The sequence below is a fragment of the Tubulanus polymorphus genome, chromosome 3 (genome assembly GCF_964204645.1).
Source record: "Tubulanus polymorphus chromosome 3, tnTubPoly1.2, whole genome shotgun sequence".
In the NCBI taxonomy this organism is placed as follows: Eukaryota; Metazoa; Nemertea; class Palaeonemertea; order Tubulaniformes; family Tubulanidae; genus Tubulanus; species Tubulanus polymorphus.
The window spans coordinates 20984405-21004438 of record NC_134027.1 but is presented as its reverse complement, the minus strand read 5'-3'; the positions used below and the strand labels follow the sequence as shown (position 1 = coordinate 21004438).

Sequence of the window (20034 nt, the reverse complement as noted above, 5' to 3'; positions counted from 1 at the left end):
TAAAGATATTAGTACATGACAGCACCGAGGGGGCATATCGCACAAATAAGACTTAGTCCTCTCAAAATAAGTGATCTAGACACTAACGTTAGAAAATAACTAAGCCATCTCCGGGAAATTAAATCAAGACTAGGTTGCGGACCTTCTGTTTTTGTTAAATCCGACGCATTGAGAATTCACAACTTAAGTAAAGCTGAAGTCGAGGATCTGCAGTACCGCTCAAAGCAGAAAGATATGATTATTCATGGTCTGCGGGAATTGAATGGAGAGGCACCTGCATCAGTCATTCAGATTATCTAATCGAAACTATGAAAATACCTGCGAGTCGACTATCCAGTGAAATTGTCGTAGACGTAGCGCATTGTCTGGTCGAAAGAGGAAACACAAATGTGCGGCCAATGATTATACGCTTTACAACAAGAATGGACAAAATTAGTGCTATTTTGCAAAAAACTAAGAAAACACAGGTTTTTCATGAGCGATCATTGTGGCCGGGAGGTTTGCTGTAACGTTCTGCCATCTACAGTGTCGTTCTGTATATAGTGATTTTTGGCGGCAACAGACTCAGAGATTGGTCACCAATCAGGTGATATCTCCGGACATGAATTATTATGATTAAAGTGAATATTTAGATACTGAATTCTCTGTTGTCGCAGGTCTTTCTTTGTCTCTGCGTGGGTCGGAGTTCGCCGAGCTGTTTAAAAGCGCTGTGATATCCGACATTTCTGATATATCCGGCTATTTCCAGAAATTTCATATCATATAGCCAAGTTTAAAGGAATTCCGGAATTTCCGGAAAAATATCACAAATACCTCTGATTCTCAGGTCCCAGATATCGATATCACTGAGGGGATGGCAAAATGAAAACCTTTGGGTTTGCGCACAAATAAATCGCCCGATAATATACACCCAAGAATTTTTAAAGAGGCGGCTCCAAAACTAGTAGAACCTTTGACGCTCCTCTTCAGAAAATCGCTTAAAGAAAGAGTATTGCCATCAGCTTGGAAACTTGTGCCTAAAAAGCCATTATTCAAAAAAGGGAAAAGGAACATGGCCGAAAATTATAGGCCCATAGGGTTACTAGCTGCGTCTGTAAGATGATGGAATCGATAATCAGGGACCATATCATGGAACATCTGCTGGAGGGTGGCACTATCCTCCTCACAACATGGATTCATTAAAGGAGGGTCCACAGTTTCGCAGCTGTTGGAAACGATGAATGACTGGAAAGAATCTTCGGACAAAGATAAACAAATCGACTCCGTATATCTTCTTCAAAAAGACTTTTGACACGGTGCCACATAAAGTATAATGTTTAAGTGAAAACGATGTGCGATTCAAGGGAAGGTGCTACACTGGATTCGAAATTTCCTCCAGGATCGGCTCCAAGCTGTTAAAATCAACGAATATATACTTGTCTAAATATTTCTCAGCATTTGTGTGAAGAGTACCTTCAAAATAAACGATATCGTATATGAATTAATATTGGCTGTACATTGTCAACTTTTACTTACTAGATAGAAACTTTTCGGCATCATTGACTTTTAGCTTATTTTCGATAAGTGAATGGAGGTAACGGCCCAAGTGTAGAATACAGACTAATAATGCAAGCGTGTAGGGACATATTCCATACGTTGGAAGTGATTCGGTTCTTCATTTGACGTGATTCGAAGACCCACTGACTGTAAACAGGTAACATACTGGGTGACTGGATGACTAGTCGACTTGTTGACTGGATGACCGAGTGACTGGACGACTGCTTGACTGGGTGACTGGGTAAATGGTCGGCTGGATGTCTGGATTATTGAATGACTGGCCGAATGGATGTGATTACCATCCCACCCCTACATCTCACCTTGTTCAGCATCACCATCAGCACCATCGTCTCCATCACCTCCTCTATAAGACTAGCGTCCTATAGACATTGACTATTTTTAAAAGTTTGAGTTCTTTAACCGAATAAGTGTTACAGGCATGAGAAATTTTGAAATTTGGTACAAGTAATGACCCCACTATGTTGCAAAACATGAGGAACGGATACTGATTTACGCGTAAATTATGCGAATAACGATCATTCATGAAATTAATTAAAGATGGCATTTTCATCATTGGGAACAGATGCTTGATTAAAAACTTGAAAAACGGGTTTGTGATTTACGCATAAATTACGCAAATTTAGCTAATCTCATGAAATCTGTTGAAAAATGGCTTTTTTAACACTTTTGTGAGTGGATTCATAATTAGCCAAAATTAATGGACACAATGTGAAGCAAAGGCATACAGTTTATTATGCTAATACTGGGTCTTCAGTTTGAAGGTCATATAGTTATCTCTATGGCAACCGGGGCGCTTTTCATAGCAAATTATGTATTTTAGGACACAGCAGCCAAGGTCTGTCATGTCCGTGCGATTTTCAGTATGGCGTGGCTTTTTTAACATGATACATTAACCTCCATTGTGGATAAACCATAGATATTTTGGGTTTGAGTTGCAAAGTTGTTTGGGCTACCAAGCTAAGCCCAAGTAGGCTAGGATTCATTGAAATAAATTACCTGTTTAGACAAAATCCAGTTATTTTCGGAAGTTGTGGAGATATTTCTGATGAATTGTCTTGAACCAATCTGAATAGGTATTTTTGTTTTCAATCACTGCTAGTCCTACAGTTTTCTTCCAATCTTTCTACTGCTATGAACCAAACCCCAGCGGAGCTAGCCCAGCCGACAGGCTTCTTGTTTATACATGTATCTACCCTCGTCACATCTTCAGGTAAAACAAGGGCCCCAAGGGGCACTATGGCCAGCCTATCAGCTTTTCATAAAATGGCGAATGATTCTGTGAGACGGTTAATTTGTCCAAATACACTCCCAGCGATAGGCGGACTAGTCAATCCGAGGCTAATAATTAACACAATTCAATCGTGTTTTTATAAGTAGCACAGGCAGCCACTGGAGCTGGCAGGAACAAATACCTCAGATAAATCTTTTCCCTTGGTCTTATTGATTTGAATGCGGAATAGAATTGAATTTTCTGAAATTTGCTCGATAAAACAAAATTGAATTGGATAAATTGCTCTAACCTTGTTCAATAAAGTAAATTGAATTGGATTTGATAGTTTTTGCCGAATAAAATTTGATTGAATTTGCAGTTTGAGCACATGGCTAATTAGCATATCATATAGCGTAGCTTTCGGCTATCAGACTAGTTTGTACAACAATGTACTACCATATCCAGTACACAATAGAAATGCAAATAACTTCGTTCGCTCTTTAGGCAAAAAAGTTATGGAAAGATCATCCCAGGTCTACGATGAAGGAATATTCGTCCCTTCTTTACGGCTGATCTTTCTGGTGATTTTCACACCAAAGACGGGGGGGGGGGTTATGATGACTAACTTATGTGGTTGTCTGAAATATAGAGGCTAGGTCATATATCACATGAGAGAGATGGAGAGACTGGGAGAGGGAGAGAGGGAAAGAGGGAAAGAGGGAGAGAGGGAGGGAGGGGCGGAGGGGAGAGGGCGAGAGGGAGAGAGATCGTGAAAATATATACGTAGGGAGAGAGATCGTGAAAATATATACGTACATGTATTTGCGTAATCTGCATTTTCGTGCTACCTTAGTAGGTGCTGGAACAAATTACAGGTTTCTCTCACGATGAATTTCAGCTTGCAGACGACTTCAGTATTCTACACAACTACTAGAAATCCCTGCACGCCTTACTTATCCCAAAACGTGTTGTCAATCAGTGTAAAACTAGCTGGAGGTCTTCCTATCAGTATCGTTGGAATAGTTTTGAATAGTTTAAGCATTGTGATTTTACGTCGCCAAACATCAAATCACATATCGCTCTACCTTCTTCGATGTCTGGCAGTGTCTGACATAATCTATCTTACATTTCACATAATTCAAGAGCCTATTCGTTTCGTTGTCTCCGCTCTGACCAGGGAAGACATATGTTCACGATGGCTACGAGTATGAGTTGGGGTATTCGGCCATGGTTATATCGCGTAGCTTGGTTACCGAGATCCACGGCGCAGCTGACAAGAAACTGGATAACTGTACTACTTGTTTTAGAAAGGTCTTTTTCTATCGCAAGGCCATTCTTCGCTAGAACTCATTTCACAATACCAAGGGTAAGAATTGTAGTTTGTTGTTTTTATATCATTTTTGGTGTCGTAGGTTCTCCATTAATTATCGGCACAACAGTAGGAAACTGGTACTATGACGAGTGTAATAAGGTCGTTATACAATATATCCGCCGAGCAAGCAATCCGATACGGAAATACTTTTTCAATGAAATATTTTTGTGGATGGATCATTTTGCTAGTCCTTTGTATAAAGAAATCCTACCTGCATTATTGCTTGTAATCTTTAACAGTCATCTGATATGGACTCTGAGAAAGATAAGTTCTAGGAGAAAGGAAATAACACACGATGACGAACAAAGGCTAGACGTTAAAGCTAGTAGAATAGCTATAGCTATTGTTATTCTGTTTATCGTCTGTGAAATTCCAGCATCGTTCCGATCTTACAACAATTTTATCGGTCGCTTCGTCAAAATCCCACCTATTGAAGACTCACACACCGTCTACACAATTCAAGTGTTGTTTGGCGATCTTTTACCGACCTTGAACTCATCTGTAAATTTCTTTATCTATTACTTAGCAAACGACAAGTTTAGAGGAACTGCAAAAGAACTGTTCAGAAGGCGGCCAAATTAAACTCAAGCCAAACAGATATACGTATCTTTAATACATCCGGGTTCTCTCATATTCATCTTACATTTGACGAGAATTTTTAAAATTTGTGAATGCCGTTTGATCACCAAACCAGATAAAACAACGAAGCAATAGAATAAGCACTAATCACTTCGAATACTGAAGTTTGCTCTAAGCATGAAGATAATGATTAATGCAACAATTTTCAGATTTTTTTAGCCAGGCACCTTGAAATGAATGAATTTTGTTAGTGAGAAATGATTTTATAATGTATTCGATATGCCAATAGAACATCCTTCCAACGAACCACTGGAGCAGAAAAATGCGTAACACGCTAGAATCTGGCAAGGCTTCGGACTTTGGCAAGGTCTCGCAATGTCACCAGTTTCGAGGCCGGATGCAAGGTATGTACGACTGTCAAACGGTAAAAACTTACAGATTTACACATCGGAAATTTGTTGAAATAGATTCAATTTCTTAAGTTGTTTGAATTCTTAAGTTGTGGGAAATTGGTCGATAAGGAACAAATAACGAAACGATATATTTTGTGCATGGAACATATTATTGTACTTCTTGGTCCAAATCGACCACCATAGCGTTCATATTTCCCGTTCAATATTCTATTTACAGATAGCTCTGGATCTGTCACTGCTGTCCCCGAAAACATAACAAAATTCATGTGAAATGTTATGCATTTTCCGTGAAAAAAAGATAATCGCTTTTCAAAGTAGTACCATATTGGCGGAGAAATTCTGCCTTTCAAAATCCACGCTCCTCGCCGATCTTTCGCGTAAATGCAATATCTTATCAGAAGGTCGATACTGTGTACATTGGATGAAGAAACGACCGTTGGAACTACGTCGAAAATAATGGATACACGTTCCAATAAACAAACACATACACATAAAGTCAACCCGGACGCTTAAAACCTATCGGTAGTGAGGTGTATTCTTTCAAACCGTACCAAGACTATAAAGCTAGGGGCACACGAGCGCATTGTTTTCGCCCGATCGCGACGATTTAATTCGCCAGCGGATTCTCCGACGAATTGATACACCCGATACGAGCGGGGACACGGTAGCGATCAAACCGATATTCGGTCAGCGACTGAGACTTAGTGGGAGAGAGTTAACAAATCACATGATATCAACAATGCATCCTATTGGTTGATGAAAATGGATCGCTCGCCGGAATTCGCCGAGTGCGGGCAGACGAGCGAATTTGCGGGTGATCCGACCGCCGGCGTAAATAATCGGGCGAAAATATCAAACATGTTTGATACGGGCAATTCACCGGGCGAACGAGTAACTCGTAAAATTCTCTATGTGCCTTGGGGGCCACTTCAAACATCATGCCCAGATAGGTAGATCTTCAAATTAGAATATGACAGTAAGCTGTAAAGATAAGGCAAAATTGAATCTATTTTTTTCTATAAATGTGCAAGAAAAGGCATCTGGTTTTTCTAGCTTTAGTTTTTTCACGCAGGAATTTTAGGGTTCCCCAAAGACCAACCAAAATTCAAGGCCATTCAAGGCCGTTTGAGAAGCACATTCAATGCTTTTTACCCTTATGAAAAAATATCTCGCTTAATCCATTCAAAAACAATCAAAACAGCTTAAACGGGGTTCAATCTGATGAAAAAACTACTTTTTTCAACCAGATATTATTGGCGGGATTTCAGAGGGGATCCATGGTCCAAGTCAATTGACATCATCTCCTTGAAAAGTGCTATACATGCAGTAATCACACACAACTATCATGAATATACATAATAGTGGGTTTTCCCCAATGACTCAAATAGACACCTACTGTACAACATAGGTCTCCAAGGATAAAAAAGAAATCAATACGATTTATATGCCATGCATTAGACATCGTCACGCTGTTATCAAAATTTCCATCATTACAAAAAAAAATCATAAATCTACAGATTTGCAACATTTTCGAAATTCACGGCCCTAAAATCAATTGTAAACACCAAAGTGCTGAATTCAAGGCCTTGAATTTACTTTTGACAATTCAAGGATTTCAAGGCCCGCCCCTGAATTTGCCCTTTTCTGGCAAAGTGTGTGCCTATCATGTGAACATCCTGGCTACGGTGTTGAAAAAAGGACATTAGAAAAAAGTGAAATGTAAATCAAAATGGCATCATGCTGTTGTATGGTATCCTACAAAAAACAACAAAAATTGTTGAAACTATGCATTGGGGTTTATTATTCAATGGGATACCGGCACTTACCAGATACCGCAACAAAACAGGGTTATTTCAGGGAGGTGGGAGTGAAAAACTCCCACCTCCCTGGTTATTCGTAGTAAAATCAGTTAATCATTGTCAATAGAGTTTGAAACGTATCGGATAGTGCTTTCTCACTCAGTTTATGGCATAGATCACTGAAAATCACTGAAAATTGATTTACTTATATGAAAAAATATCATTAGAATTCAATCGAAATGTAGTAGGAATTTGAAACCCGGTATTCCAGTGCCACAAACGATCCTGGCGGATTATCGCTGGACCCTCGGTTGCCGCTGTGGCGTTGCCTGCAGTATCCCGTTAGCCAGGAGTTTGTCCAACTGGTTCTCAGTGAACGTATGTTACATAACAATTCACGAGTCATTTTCATTCTAATACATGAAGTTTTAACTATATTTTGAGTAAACAGCTTTTTGTTGTTGCCGAATACTCAGAACAACGCGTTTAACGAGTAATAGATAGGGGAACCCTGTGTGACGACATAGATGATTCCCGTGGCAACATTTGATTAATCATTTCTGATAAGCTCGGTTGAGGGTGAGTTATTGCACCCATTCTCGTCGCAACATCGATAACTTTCTACTTTCAATTCTCTGTCGAATTTGGTAATGAGCTTCTGCAAAAGGGCTTTGTCAATACAGCCGGCAGATGGCGCGCACCATCGTTCATACAGTTTCTCATTGCGCCAACTGGTCGCAGCTTCCTGGAAAATACAAAACTTCAAATCAAAGAATGATACAATCGCATTTGAAATACAAATAAATAAACATTATATTCTGGCTTTGGATTTTCCATACGTGTCATGCATCTAAATTGTGATTTATGCGAGTGTGGTGTATCTAGAAAATCAAGTTAAAGTTGAATGATACTTAATATCATTAAATGGTTTCTTTTTACACGTTATTTGTGAAGAGTACGTAGTTGATTCTCATTGATTCATTGGAGCTAAATAAACGTATTACATGTATCAGTACTAGACGGCGGTTTCTTTCAAAATAATTCTGAGGAACCATGAATGGTCGTAGCACATTTCACGATTGCAGCCATCTGAAACTACGGCCCAACCCGTGCTGAATCCCCGAACTGATATTCTGTTCGCAAAAAGTCGATTAACTTCGATAATCGATGTTAGATTCTGATCGCTGTGTTGCAAGTGGTAACTGGCAGCCAGTGAACGGTATATCATAAGACAATGTCAGATAAAATTGCCGTGGAAATAATTGGGACTCAGTATATCGATTGATCTGGTGCCTTTAAGTGAAAGAGACGAAATTCCGTGTTTTTGGAAAATTATGCGATTGCGTGCTTCCGCGATATGACAACGCCGGTTTAGAAGCAGATGAGGTCGTGGTTTAGAAATGTAAGAAATGTACAAAATATAAGCCTTAAGGTTGTTGGTTCAGGGAGAGAACAGAAGGGAGCCAAGAATGTAACAATAGTGATCCACAGCTAGATTTTCGTAGTATTTGAAAAAATGTTTCGTAGTATTTAGAAATGTTCTTAATGTTGTTTCCGTATGCGTGGGGGTTACGTTAAAGCCGTCAGACAAGAACGTACTAGTAGTAAGAATTACGAAAGTTCTTGTTTGATGCTTTCATCTACCAACGCAAACCATAAATCAGTCTATAAACAACAATTGTTTCTCGGTTCTTCTGCTGTGAGATCTGGCAAACATTCAGAAAATCTTTATATAAAACTTTTAAATAGTTGGAACCATATTTGGTTGGGTCGGAACAATGGAGTGTATTTATAATGAGGCTCGTGAAGGGATCACGCTGATACTTGATGATATTTTCGGCTACTTTCCGTAAAAGGAAAAACCGGAAGTTTAGGAAGATGTGGTTGTTTTGCTTATCCTGTATTAAAATAGAATTAGTTAAATTGTAGATAAAATAATTAGTATAAGTATTTCAAATAATTTAAGAATTGATAATCAATCACAATGTATTCCGAAACGTAGTTAATTATAATAATTAAAAAAGAAACAATGAATTTGTACTGTAATTAGAAAAGAAAACAAAGTTTTGAAAATATATTTAATTTGAGTAATCTAGATGTTGTTTAAGAACAAATTGTTAATAATCGCTAATTTTTTAGAAAAATTAATTTGTGTTAAATGTTAAAACTAGCTGTCTGAAGTTTTTGTTGTCTGTATGCGCTCGTTGGTAATTCACAGACAATAGCTGCTCTCTCAACAACGACTAGCAAGGAGTGAGTAAATCACAACGCGTCATGACAGGAGGGTTGGAAGAAAAAGTTTATATCAGCAAATCAGTTTCTTAAAAACCTTTAGATCAGCAAATCAGTAGGGCTAAATTTTCCGTAACTAAAAACGGTCATGACAGTTGGGTAGCTGCTCCTTGCCAAAAAGCGGAAGACCCTGCGTGGGAGAATCGGAATTCTGAGAATGCCGGTTCTTTCTACAAAAGGGGGCCGCTATCGAGAGAGAGGAGAATCTGTACCTTAGTAAGACGAGTGTCGACAGCAGGACAGGAGAAGCTTCGGAACGATAGGGATTCATATACAATAGGGATTAGGAAAATCATTCTTTGTTCAAGGTAAATAGAATATATTATCTTCAATATTATCATCCGGTATTTCAATTTATTCATTCGGATTTGTGCACGGACACGTTCTCTCGCCAGGGCCTTACTCAAGTATTTTATAGATAACGATTAAAGAGAGGATTGTGACCGGCGTATCAATAGGAAGAAGAATAGAGAAACAGTGTGATCATCATATAAAAAAGACTTGTTAGCGCTTGAGAAAAGGGGAAGATCCAGCGGTACAGCATTAGTTAGAACAACAATAAAGGAGGGTCAGAGGATACAACACTGGTGGAGAACTTCGTGACATAACTAGTGGTGGAGAATTTAGTGGTATGACAATTAGTGGCACGGATGTTTTGATTTAAGTACCATTGCACACCCATTCCACATTAAATCTTTGACCATGCGCAATCAAAGAAACCGCTCGAATAAATTGCCCAACTAACTTCACCAGAGCGCAGTGTTGTAGTTAACATTTTTGAATGATATCACAAAAATATAATCGCCAGCGATATTTTTACTTCGTTTCTCTTAATCTAATCCGAAATTATGAACAAAATGAAAAAAACACGGGAGGATAGGGACACAAATTCAACAATGCGGACCCAGCAGGTATCCAAAAACATGGTGCCTGCAAACTTTAAAAAGGCTTATTGCTAACCATTAGCATAAGACCCCTCCGCTAAATCATAGACATTCAGGGAACCATTAAATCACACATCCTGTGTTTGTCGAAAATAATTTAATAGCTTAACGGAAATATTTCCCGCAGATGGCTAACTCACCGCACAACGCCAGCCAGGATAACACGGCCTCATATAACGCGACCCTTCAGGCGTCAGACAGTTCGAAGTTACTGGCTGCAGGTGCCACAGTTGGGCTAACTGCGCAGGGAGTCTTGTGTAGTAGCCACAATGATGACATCGCAGACCGACGGTAGCACCTACAAATAAACGGATTGATAAATCTGCACTGATAATTTTATAAGATATTTGATAATTTGATATGTAAAAGTGTCGCCAAGCGCATGCAAAATATTTGAAAAAGTAACAGAAAAATCTTCAAGAGGAATTTAGGCGTGTAGTGTTTCGTGTAGAAAGAATGTTTTCTCCAATAGAAGAAAAATTGTAGATTTCTTACACGGTTTTAGCAGTCCGGAGGCCAAAGCGATATATAAAAAAATCATCATCGGACCTTTGTCTCAACTCTACGGCCTGTACATGATTCAGCCATGAATACAATGGTAAAAATGAACCACAGCTCACCGATTGTTGTCACAAACAAGAATATCTTTAGTGGAAACAGCATTTTCGCTCGGCTCTCCTTCAAAACAATAAAGAGACTTTTCACTTCATATAGGACTATGTATAGGCATACTTTTTAGCGTGAAGCATTTAGCGGGAAGTTCTATTATCATCCAATTATTCTGAATGGTCGCAAATAGGTCTACAGTCGGTGTATAATCGTCGTTTTTGTCATAATCATAGAGCTGATCATATAGCTACACCAATTACAAAATTGGCCAATACGTATGTTATACAATCAACCCTCGATATACGTACCACCCAGTACATTGATTTAGGATTTCGGCGGTATGGAGATGACATCTGGGTAAATTTTGACTACATAGTTCCATGGTGAAATACAGACGTTTCGTACTCAGAACAGACCTTTGCGTTAGGAGGCGGCTGCTTATCGGGAGATGGCATATCGGGAGTTGACTGTTTACCTTATTAACATTCAGTCAATTTCTAGAGGTCATCATTGTTAATTAAGTATACTGGAGCAATATTCTTTTGGGACTTGCAAAATGAACATTGCTATCAGGCCCTTTTGCCAAGACGCTGCCTCAATAACTGACGTAATGTGGCCGCCGTCGGGAGTCGTAGATTCGCGAATGAGCCGCCGATGCAACTTAACCGCTTGGTTACTGAAATCCTTGGCGCAACTGACAAGAAACTGGTTAACTGTACTGCTTGTTTTAGGAAGGTGTATGTCTATCGCTAAACCATTCTTTGCTACATCTAACTTTACTATACCAAGGGTAATAATTGTAGTTTGTTGTTTTTTTGGGGGAATTTTACAAATTTGCATGTACAAAAACAAATGACTCACCACAATTGTACAACATGTCATCAGCTACAACTTAGCAATTGATTGTGGTTATAAAATATGCATAGGTATGAATACAAAAAGACAAATAGTATAATATTATTCAATATTTAACTCCCCCTGGTGGCAAGAACTAAGAATTGGATGATCCCAATTCCATGTTCCATGTGAGGAGATGTATCCTCTGAGGGTGCTAATAGTGATCAAATATCAAGGCTATAGGTAAAAACCTGCTGATATTTCCCTAGCAGCTACGATTTTGTAATTGATGTGATAACAAAATATGCCTCGTTACCAATTTAATATGGAAATACTAAGTAATTCTACAATTCAACGCCCCCTGGTGACCATATTCAAAACCTAATGACCTTCAAACTCACCACAATCATAGAACATGTCATGAACTACAACTTTGCAATTGTTCATGGTAACAAAATATGCCTAGGTACCAATCTAATTAGGAAATACTAAGTTATTCTACTATTCAACGCCCCCTGGTGACCATATAGAATAACTAATGTCCTTAAAACTCACCACAATCATAGACGACGTCATGAGCTACAACTTTGCAATTGATTGTGGTAACAAAATATGCATTGGTACAAATATAATATAGAAATACTAAGATATTGTATTATTCAACGCCCCCTGATGGCCATATACAAAAACCAATGACCTTGAAACTCACAACATCAATAGAATGTCGAAAAACATTTTCCCACCTACGAATGAGTACTGATGACACCAAGATGGCCGCCAATTGCGTCATAAATGGCTAATCAAAAACACCTGTCTCGGGGATAAAACATCCCTTTCCAAAGAATACCCATCAGCTATTGCAATGAGAAATAGCAAACCAGTAGGAAGCTACATGACTCAGAATTCGAGCCAAAATTGACATTTTTGGGCACTTAAAAGGTCATAGGACGGCCATCTTGAGTCCGATCGACCCAGTTTTTGTTATGCTTATGAGCCCTGAAGGGATTCAAGTATATACGAAAGATCAATGTAAATTGATCGAAGCGCCTTCAAAATTTCCCTCGAAAAGTTCAAAGTGTAAAAAGTGCCGATTTTGGCGAACAACAATGTCTACCAGTCGGCCATCTTGATTCTGACAGAGCCAGTTTTGAGCTGAAGATGGTTGTAGGGTAGATACATGTGTAACCCAAATATCAAGACATTACATTGAAGTGTCTTCAAAACTTCCCAAAATAACTGGATTCCGTCTATGGACGGATGGCTGGACGGAAGAAAAGTGAACGCAATAGCGTCCCTAAAGTCCTAAGTGGGCTAAAAAGGGCAAACCAGTAGGAAGCTACAGGACTCGGAATTCAGGCCAAAATTTACATTTTTGCGCACAAAAAAGGTCACAGGACAGCTAGCTTGAGTCGGATCGACCCAATTTTTCTTATGCTGATTGGCCCTTGGGGAATACAAATATGTATGTATTTTTGGGCAGAAAACAAATCATGGGGCAGGACGGCCATTTTGTGTCTGATCGATCCTATTTTTCTTATGATGATGGGCCCCAGAGTGATGAAACATCAGGTATGGTTCAAAGCTACTTCATAATTTCCCTAGATTTGAAAATGTGGGTTGCGAAAATGCTGGGCACATAATTGACATTAAAGCTTGGGCAGTGAACTGCAGGTCTATTAGTTATCGGTGGAAAGATTATCCAGAAAAATAGAGCCGTTCGTTTTTAAAGGGCACAAGAAAATTGCAACAAGAGCACATGCTCCTTGAGCTTTCCCACTTTTGATACATGCCCAAGTACAAATTTGTGAATTGTGTATCTCTATTGAGTATGAAATCCATAAATTAGTCTTAAGTGGGACAAAATTCTAATGTTGTAATACCCGGCATCTGAGAAGATATACAAGCGTATATCCGAGTTTGTGTTAACAAGGTTACATCCATCAGCATCCTCCCTCAGCAAGGATATGAACCTGATGGCATTGTAAGATTCTGCCATCTCACAAACCCCTGCCTGATTAGCCTACTTGTGCATCAAAATGATGAGGTCATTGCAAGCAAATCAGAAATCACATTTCATCACATGTACCCCGGTCATTCTATTTTATTGCTATCCATAAATTTGTCTGAGCGATTTTACAAGAAGGAATCTGATTGGCATAGAAAATTTTTTGCATGGCTTCGGTGCGCATGCACATTGGGTCTAATCAGGCTGGGTTTCGTGCCATGGCAAGTGTTGCAAGGCCATCAGATTCGAATCCGAGCTGAGAAGATGCACAACATGTTGTGAAGGAACGTACAAACTTAACTAGTGATATGAATTCAATTATCTTTTCCATTATTTATTCATTATTGAATAGAATCGGTAATAACCGATAAACCTAACGTTTGCGTGTCTCCGTCAATCTGCACATCCGAAGTTTGTTGAAATAAAGTCTGATACGCGATATTCAAAGTCGTCAAATCACTAGCTTCCACCGAAATCGACGTTCCCTGTTCGTCGGCGGCAGCTAGTACTAACTGCGGCGGTAAATATTGCATCGTTTCGCCGTCGCCGTCCGTTACCAACAATCCCAAATCGTCCGCGTCGGATTTATACGATTCGTGGTCGTAAACGGCTTTCACGCGTTGTATTCCGTGCGTTTTTAGCTCGTGGCGTTGCAGGTGATGCTTGTGACGGAAGCTGTATCCGCAAAGGCAACACTTGAATTTACCGGACGTTGTGTGCGCACGTACGTGCGCTTTGAGCATCGTGTCCGACTTGAAACGCCACGTGCAACCCTCGAACGTGCACATGAACGGTCGCTTCGGATCGTGGACTTGTTTATGCTTTGCCAACGACGACTTATCGGAATACGCGAAGCCGCAGATGTCGCACAGCACGCTGCCATTACTGTGCAATTGTCGATGCGCGTGAATCAACGTGTTGTTCGTCGACACGAAGTCGCACTGATCGCATTGGAAGCGTTTTTCCGTGTGCGACTTTTGATGCGCGTGCAAGTACGACTTCGTTTTGAATTGTTTGCCGCACACTTCGCACGTGTAGACCTTTTCGTCGTCGTGCACGACGCGGTGTCGCCGTAGATACCGCAACCGACTGAACACTTTATTGCATTTTACGCAGTAATATGTTCCCGGTACGTCCTGGTGTTCGACATTGCGCTGACGAGATTTCGACGATGAACTTTTTTTCACCGCCGGTCGACCGACGCTCGCGCGCTTCGTCCCTTCCTGTCGGTATTCGTTGCGATACGTGGAAATCCTCATCAGCGTGTCCTCGGCGTTGACTTGCAAATTCGCCGGGATGTCTTCGGTGCCTAACTTGTCACCGTGGTGTTTATGCACGTGGCCGACTAGCGCCATCTGTTGGGACGACTTGAACGCGCAGTAAACGCAGCGAAAAGTCCCGCTCGCGTATTCGAATGCGCCTTCCTCAATCGTAACCATCGATAACACGAAAAAGAAATCGATCTCTGGTTTAATTTGATTATAATCGGGAGGACAAGATTTATTTGTATTCGAAGTCGTTTTACCGCCCGGTACGGACTCAATTTCCAGGTAGATTTCATTCACTTCCACGTCTCCGCTCAAATGACTTGAATTCCCGCTCATCAAAACAGTTGCAGACTCATCGTGCAATGGCAATTGCTCGGTGACCGGAATTGCTAAGTGTTGTTGCAACGATGAATCGTCTAAATCCAGTTCGCTTAAATTTCGGGTAGATGGCACCGCGGAACTTTCTTTACGAATCAAAGAATCGATAGGGATGTTTACATCTTCTTTCGGTTCAGTCGCAAACTGGTTTGCATCGTCCAGTTTGAGCGCAGGTTTCATCTCTATACCTTCCCCATTGCCGATGACGTTAATTTGATGGCGAGATTTATAATGTTTGATTAAAACTGACATCCTTGAGAAGTGAAGTTTACATAAATCGCATTGATATTTCTGCAATTCCCCGATTGTTGTAGCATCTGAAATATAGAGAACAGTAAACTACTTGCCTCGTGTCTCATGGGAACAATAGATATTTTTTCAGCTGAGCCATGCAAATTCTAGTGTAGTCGGAGCTAGGATATCATAACAAGCTAAAAATGGTCATTATAAACTTACGCGTTGCTTTATGGAGGAGAAATTCTTTCACATCCGAAAATGGAGTCGTGCATTGTCCACAAATAAATACATCTTGAAAATGCTCACCATCAACTGAAATTAAAAAGAACATAAAACTGCTAAGCCTTTGGTACTTTGAGTATCTTTTTCAATTGGTACTAAATAATATATGTAGTACAGCAATCTGATAAATTTCCAGTCAATCTGATGCGTGGACCCACCCGCTCAGATGTTTGATGTCTGTTTCAATACCTTACATCCCCTGGTGAACATGAAACCAATGACCTTCAAACTCCCCACAATGATTTGTTGTGGTAACAAAACATATGCCTATTGTATATAATTCAATATTCAACTCCCCCTGGTGGCGAGAAAGAATAACTAGGTAATCCCATTTCCATGTGAGATGTATCCTTTGCAGTGCTCCAAATTCCAACTGAGGAGATATAGGCCTATCCCATGACAATGCTAATAAGTATCAAATATCAAGACTTAAAACTAAAAACCTGTTGATATTTTCCTAAAAAACCGTTTTCCATCTACAAATGAGGACTGATAACACTAAAATGACCGCCAATTGCATGACAATTGACTGATTTAAAAACACACACACAGGTCCCCACCCAATACCCATCTTGAATTTCAATAAAAATGGCCAACTGTAAGGAAGCTACAGGTCTCTGAATCTAGGCCAAAATGACCTTTTCGGGACAAAAATTGTAATGGGACACCATCATGGGTCCGATTAACCCAATTTCTCTTATGCTGATGGGCCTTGGGGAGGGGGAATGAAAGATCAAGGTAATTGATTGAGGTTACTTCAAAATTTCCATGAAAACTGCAAAAATGTGAAAATGTCCTGAATATTAATGGCTGCCTGTCGGTTATCTTAATTTTGATTGAGCCAGTTGGGCTGCAGATGTGTCTACAATGGTATAAACATGTATAAACCAAATTTCAAGACTTTACCATTGGGACTGAATTCCCAAGTGGGCTTAAAATGCCTGATATGCCTGTATATATTAAGAAAATAAGACTTTTTATCCAACAAAATTTCTAAAAAGCCTCACAAAAATCAGTGAATATCTGAAAGGGTGGTTCCAGGCTGCAGATTGATTCCTGCACAACAGCTGTCTTATTAAATGAAAAGTTCTGATTGAATGCTTTACCTTGTAATTCTACTTCAACTCTGAAAGCTTTTTCTTGTTGAAACATGGAATCATTACTTTCATCAACATTAGTCATGCCAATATCCATTCTCAGGGAGTTACGTCTAAAAATATGAGAGTAGAAGATCTTCGGAATTATGTTAGCGAGACTAATAAAACAAGCCAAGTAATGCATGGGAAATTGGTGAAAAAAACCAGATTAAAACCCATAAACCACAACCTGTGCTAGTACTACATATTGTCCTAACTTCTATGTCTATTTCAACTTTGCTTGAGAGGACGTCTGGTCGCCTGGTTCGGTCAGTTTTTGTAGTACATACCTGATGTAGGACCAGCACAGATGGACAGCTGAACTGAAACTTTAATTTCTAATCCAATTTACACTGTAATGACGGATTGCCAAAAAGCCTTCTTAGACTTAGAGCCATCTTCTTGGAATGGGTTTATCTAAGACAATGGTGTCTCGTTTCTATGAGCCCTATTAAAGAAGACTTTTTGGCAAACCTTCAATACAATGTAAAATGAATTAATAAAATTGATGTTTCAGTTCAACTGCCCATCCATTCTGGTACTTCTATCTACCGGTATATCAGGTAGGCCAATGTACTACCAAAACTGATTGACCCAACATCCTTTCAAGCTAAGTTGAAATACACATTAGATAGGTTTTGCTGCCTGTCAAAATTTCCCTGGTCGTATCGCGCAACTAACCTTTCCCTCTATACGGACTAACCCACAAATCTAGCCCTAAACAACCCTTGAACTAGGCAGTAAACTGTCTGCGGATATTTTTGCGAAAGCCCATTTGATTGAAGGCCAAAATGATTTGATTATTAATGATCACGTCTAGTCTAGTATCCAGCGATTTTTTCCATGGGAATGCGTCCAATTCAGACTGGTATTCAGACTCAATCAGATCTAGTTAGTTACCTAATCCTTGGTGGTAAGCCTTTATAATCGGGTGGGTTTATGCCAACTGGTGTAAGTAAGGTAAAGCTGTGGTTTGTGAAAATATCTCATTGTGAAACTAAACCACAGACTAGATCAGGTCCCTAAACCCTTACTAATTACAATTATTTTTTGGCAGTAGATATTTTGCAGACTGGACATTATCGTAGTAAACATTATGCTGATAACTCATTGATCGACACACTCAAGGAGCAAATTGACGATTAGATTTCTAAAAAGGCGGCCCCTAATATTTGTTTTAAGTAGAATCTTTCTCTCCGCATCACTAAGGTTATGTAATGTGATTAACTTAACCATCGTCGTTTCATGCTTTTTGGGTTCTGATACTTTTTGGACAAGTTTTTGAAACGGGGAGGAGAATAGATTCAAACTGCAGGGAGTTTTTGCCAATTCGGCATGAATTGGCCACATCAAAATCGACACGGTGACTAATTGTCCACGAAAAACGTAAACGCATGCGTGAAAGAATAGGGTTAGGGTTAGGTGAGGCTATATAAATCAACTCATCTAGCTTCCAGTCGTGTGCTGTGGCTCAGTGGGCAAAGTACTATATTTTTTCATTTGGTTCCGAATCCCAACATTGCAAGTCAGAATTCTACTGTGTGCATGCCCTTACTTCGTAACCGGAGCCGCATCGCGAAAAAATCAAATGCTCAAAAAAAGTTTTCATTATGAGCATTCTCCGTAGAGAAGCCCTTCCTTTCACCAGTTCCTGTCGAGAGTGGTGACCGGTTTGCAAGTCTCTGTTCCATATAATATATAACGATGTTTCTTATTACCGACGTGTACACAGGGGCTCGTCACGATAGCTGGGGGTACAAAGTCAAAGATTTGTCCCAGTAATCTGTAATATGTAGTATTACGTTGCGGTATCCGATATCGGCATTAATACGACGGGTAGGGGAGAGTGCAAGTTAGGTTAATTTTTACTGAGCTGGGCGTCAACTCAGTTGTACCAGAGCAGATGATATTTTCTGGCAGTGTTTCAACAAAGAAGTGTTTGTACTGTTTGGTGTTCGCACGGGGACGATAAAGCACTTTGAGTTGTTGTATGTGTTACGATCGACGATGTCGGTTGTAGAGTAGTCTTAATGACGCGCCGGCTGACGAAGATTTCGCCTGCCTCGGAGTATTGGTTTTAAGAACCACAGGGGCTCGTATCAGAGTTGTAGGTAATGTAAAAACGATAATCTGTTAATCCGATGTATATATTATATATAAAATAACAAGGGGGCTAACGACGCTCACAAACTACTCAACTTCAGTCACTTACTATTTCGTTATTTCTAATCTGATTTCGATAATCCAGGCATGATATGAAAGCTAATAGCTTCTTGCTTCTAATGAAACTTATCTCGTTAACTTCCAATGAATAATAGTTCATGGATTATATGTCTTTGAGCGCGAAATTCGGACCGAAATCGCCTGGACCGAAAATGCTGTGGCGCCGGCTTTCTTCGATTTTCGAAATTTCAAACGTTGAGTTCGACGCAAAATCCTTCACCGATTTTGATGATTGAGGGCTTCAAATGCCCAAAACATTCTATATATTCTGAATACGAAATATAATCGGATGGGCTTATACCAACGTTAAACCTAACGTTGGTATAAGCCCATTGACTGGAGGACGTTTTGGCATGAGGACGTTTCGAAACGAAGACGTTTTGACCGTAATTCAAGCCAGGTACCGCATATAATAGAATATAGGTGGTACTATAGGATACTGGATCAAATCCTTGATTTTGGATCCCCCCGCCTAGCTATCGTGACGAGCCCGTGGCCAGGACTGGGTGAAACAGGTGACAGTGACAGTGTACTGTATCACTGGTGCAGGGATGGAGCGGGAGGAGGAGTCCAGACAGAGCCAGAGGTAGTCTAGTACCTAGCCGTTGTTCCTCTCAGTAGTTAGAACCGTAACAACGACTGGACTGGTGGTATTCAGACTAATTTTAAATTAATTAAAATTAGAGCCAGCAGAGGATACTCACTGAGCCTAGCTAGACTGAGGACTCTACCCTCAGAGAAGTCTTGTGTGAAGAAGCGATACGACCTCTCTGGCATTAGCTTCTCAATGTACACGGCTTAACATCTTAAAAGTGCCAAATAGATGTTAGATTCGGCCAATTTCCTTCCGTTTTCTCGATTTTTGCAAACTTCAATTTAAATTCAATTCAATT

General features: G+C 39.9%; 1 protein-coding gene across 1 annotated transcript; it reads right to left on the bottom strand.

Moving 5' to 3' along the window:
* Nucleotides 1-6648: 6648 nt before the first annotated feature.
* On the bottom strand, nt 6649-19998 carry LOC141901588 (uncharacterized). The gene is made up of 7 exons (XM_074788919.1): nt 19846-19998; nt 16889-16992; nt 15720-15812; nt 13920-15580; nt 10787-10846; nt 10307-10464; nt 6649-7675 (listed from the first exon to the last, which is right to left on the bottom strand). Exons 2-4 carry the CDS (start codon nt 16974-16976, stop codon nt 13959-13961), a joined length of 1803 nt encoding a protein of 600 aa, XP_074645020.1. The 5' UTR covers nt 16977-16992; nt 19846-19998; the 3' UTR covers nt 6649-7675; nt 10307-10464; nt 10787-10846; nt 13920-13958.
* Nucleotides 19999-20034: the final 36 nt, after the last annotated feature.

Bases quoted from the DNA above. Each gene is read 5' to 3' on its own strand.
- LOC141901588 (XM_074788919.1), bottom strand. From the start codon at position 16,976: ATGGATATTGGCATGACTAATGTTGATGAAAGTAATGATTCCATGTTT. The intron at 15,813-16,888 runs GTAAAGCATTCA...TTTTAATTTCAG, and splicing joins AGTTGAAGTAGAATTACAAG to TTGATGGTGAGCATTTTCAA. The intron at 15,581-15,719 runs GTAAGTTTATAA...TCTATATTTCAG, and splicing joins TCTCCTCCATAAAGCAACGC to ATGCTACAACAATCGGGGAA.